Raw genomic sequence first — 2,321 nt, 5'->3', positions numbered from 1 at the left:
CCTTGACTCTGTAATCGACCGTCTGCTAGAAAGGTGAGGCTTTTTTTCCCCTGAAAATTTCCCCCTGGCGGTCACTCGTGGCAATTTGACGCGTCAAAGAACTACCATCCCCCAATCTGTCTACGCCGCCCATACCCTGGCTACACCATCACAGCCTGACGTAGGGCAAGCAGCGAGCAGCGGGACTGGATTCGTCCTTGAAACGAGTCGGGGAGAGCTGCTCGGTCCGGAGCTGCTTCGCTAGAGGCATTGCGTTACTGCAACTCTCCCGCCGCGATCAGTTTTATTTTTCTTGCTCTCGCCTGGCAGTGCTACTACTACTTAATGGTGGCAAGCTTTTCGTTCCGAGAAAAAATCGTGCCACTGTGGTGTTGCTCTGATCCCCAACCTGACATCAATAACCCTGCTGACTCAACTCTTGACAATTTTTTCAAACAGTACGCGGAAATCGACCTGGCAAGCCCGTACAGCTCCAGGAGTACGAAATTAAACATCTCTGTACAAAAGCGCGCGAAATCTTCATTACCCAACCCATTCTCCTTGAACTCGAGGCCCCCATCAAAATCTGCGGTACGTCCCCCGATCCCTGACCCCATTTTTTTCCCTGACCTCGGCCGACTACAGGTGACATTCACGGACAGTATTACGACCTTCTCCGACTTTTCGAATATGGCGGTTTCCCACCAGAAGCCAACTACCTTTTCCTTGGTGACTACGTCGATAGAGGAAAACAATCCTTAGAGACCATTTGTCTCCTCCTTGCCTACAAGATCAAATATCCCGAAAACTTCTTCATCCTACGTGGAAATCATGAGTGCGCTAGTATCAATAGGATTTACGGCTTTTATGATGAATGTCTGTCCCTTTTTCTCGTGCTCTGGCCCGCGCTAAAAATTGCTCATTTTTCTGATGCTTTGCATTCCTGCAGGTAAACGCCGATACAACATCAAACTTTGGAAGACTTTTACGGATTGTTTCAACTGCTTGCCTATCGCAGCCATCATTGACGAAAAGATTTTCACGATGCACGGTGGTCTTAGTCCTGACCTACAGTCGATGGAGCAGATACGTAGGGTAATGCGCCCGACAGATGTTCCAGATACAGGTGCGCCTTACATCAAACACGTTTATCCGGCGGGGCTATTATGTTGACTCTGCTTTGTGCGACACGTGTTCCTCAGGGTTACTTTGTGACTTGCTATGGTCCGATCCAGACAAAGACATTACAGGATGGTCAGAAAACGACCGGGGCGTGTCGTTCACCTTTGGGCCAGATGTTGTATCAAGATTCCTACAGAAACACGATATGGATTTGATCTGTCGAGCGCATCAAGTAAGTTTTTGTTCGTTCATTCCGCGGCACTTCCTTGTATATCCGTTTTGTTCTCGAGAGAGACAGTGATACCCGACCATTGATAGGCTTTTTGTGATTCTTTTTGTGATATCTTAGTCTCGCTGAAAATGCTGGATCTAGTGACTAATGTCTCCTCCCCTGTTTCTAAAAATAGGTTGTCGAGGATGGATACGAATTCTTCGCCAAGAGGCATCTAGTGACTCTCTTTTCTGCCCCGAATTATTGTGGAGAGTTCGATAATGCAGGTGCGATGATGAGTGTGGATGAGACGTTGCTATGTTCGTTCCAGGTATGTTGTTGGCTCTTGCAGGCGAATAAATTTGACTCACGTACGCTCCTCTTCCTATCTTTTCTCCCACCCTGCCCCGTAGATCTTGAAACCTGCGGAGAAAAAACCCAAGTACCCGTATGGAGGAATGAACATGGGGAGGCCTGTGACACCACCTCGTAAGCAAAAAAAGAAAGATAGCAAGATGGGCTGAAGCTCATCCACTTGGGAGGTTTTGGGGGCGTAAGCAAATGATGGAGGGTCAAGGCTACACTTGGTGGTTCGGTGGTAGTGGATAACGGCGACGGTTGTTCCGTGGAGGATCTATTGGTAGATCAGATAGTGGCGTTCGTTGAGTGAACACACGCGATGGGTTTTCTCGGGCATCAGCAGCATAACACCAGGCGGGTTTTCTATCCTTTGTCTCTCCCCATTACTTCATAATCTTTTTCCTACGTCATACCGGGAGAAGACTAGTGGACAGACCTTTGTAATTTTTCTTTCCCGTCATCCATTTTTTTCCGTTTGTCCTTTTATATTTGATTCCCTTTTTTTGTCCTATATCTTCTTATTATTGGTCTACTGTTTTACGGTCAGCATTCACGTCTCCGGTTCGTAACTCCGCATCTATCCATCCCACCCCTTCCCCTTCCAAGTTCTGTCGAAGTACGAACGAGCCAAGGGACTTGTTTTCTTTTA

At 47.5% G+C, this 2,321-nt stretch overlaps 1 protein-coding gene across 1 annotated transcript; it reads left to right on the top strand.

Annotated features, from left to right (window-relative positions):
* Positions 1 to 324: 324 nt before the first annotated feature.
* Positions 325 to 1,836, top strand: AGABI2DRAFT_152533 (hypothetical protein; the record flags this gene model as incomplete). Its single annotated transcript, XM_006463292.1, has 7 exons — positions 325 to 370; positions 439 to 570; positions 625 to 855; positions 929 to 1,105; positions 1,182 to 1,333; positions 1,509 to 1,643; positions 1,726 to 1,836. The coding sequence occupies 7 exons, from the start codon at positions 325 to 327 to the stop codon at positions 1,834 to 1,836; spliced, it is 984 nt and encodes a 327-aa protein (XP_006463355.1).
* Between the last annotated feature and the right edge of the window lie 485 nt (positions 1,837 to 2,321).

The sequence above is a fragment of the Agaricus bisporus genome, assembly GCF_000300575.1.
Source record: "Agaricus bisporus var. bisporus H97 unplaced genomic scaffold AGABI2scaffold_8, whole genome shotgun sequence".
Lineage (NCBI taxonomy): Eukaryota > Fungi > Basidiomycota > Agaricomycetes > Agaricales > Agaricaceae > Agaricus > Agaricus bisporus.
This window is presented reverse-complemented; position numbering and strand designations above follow the sequence as displayed.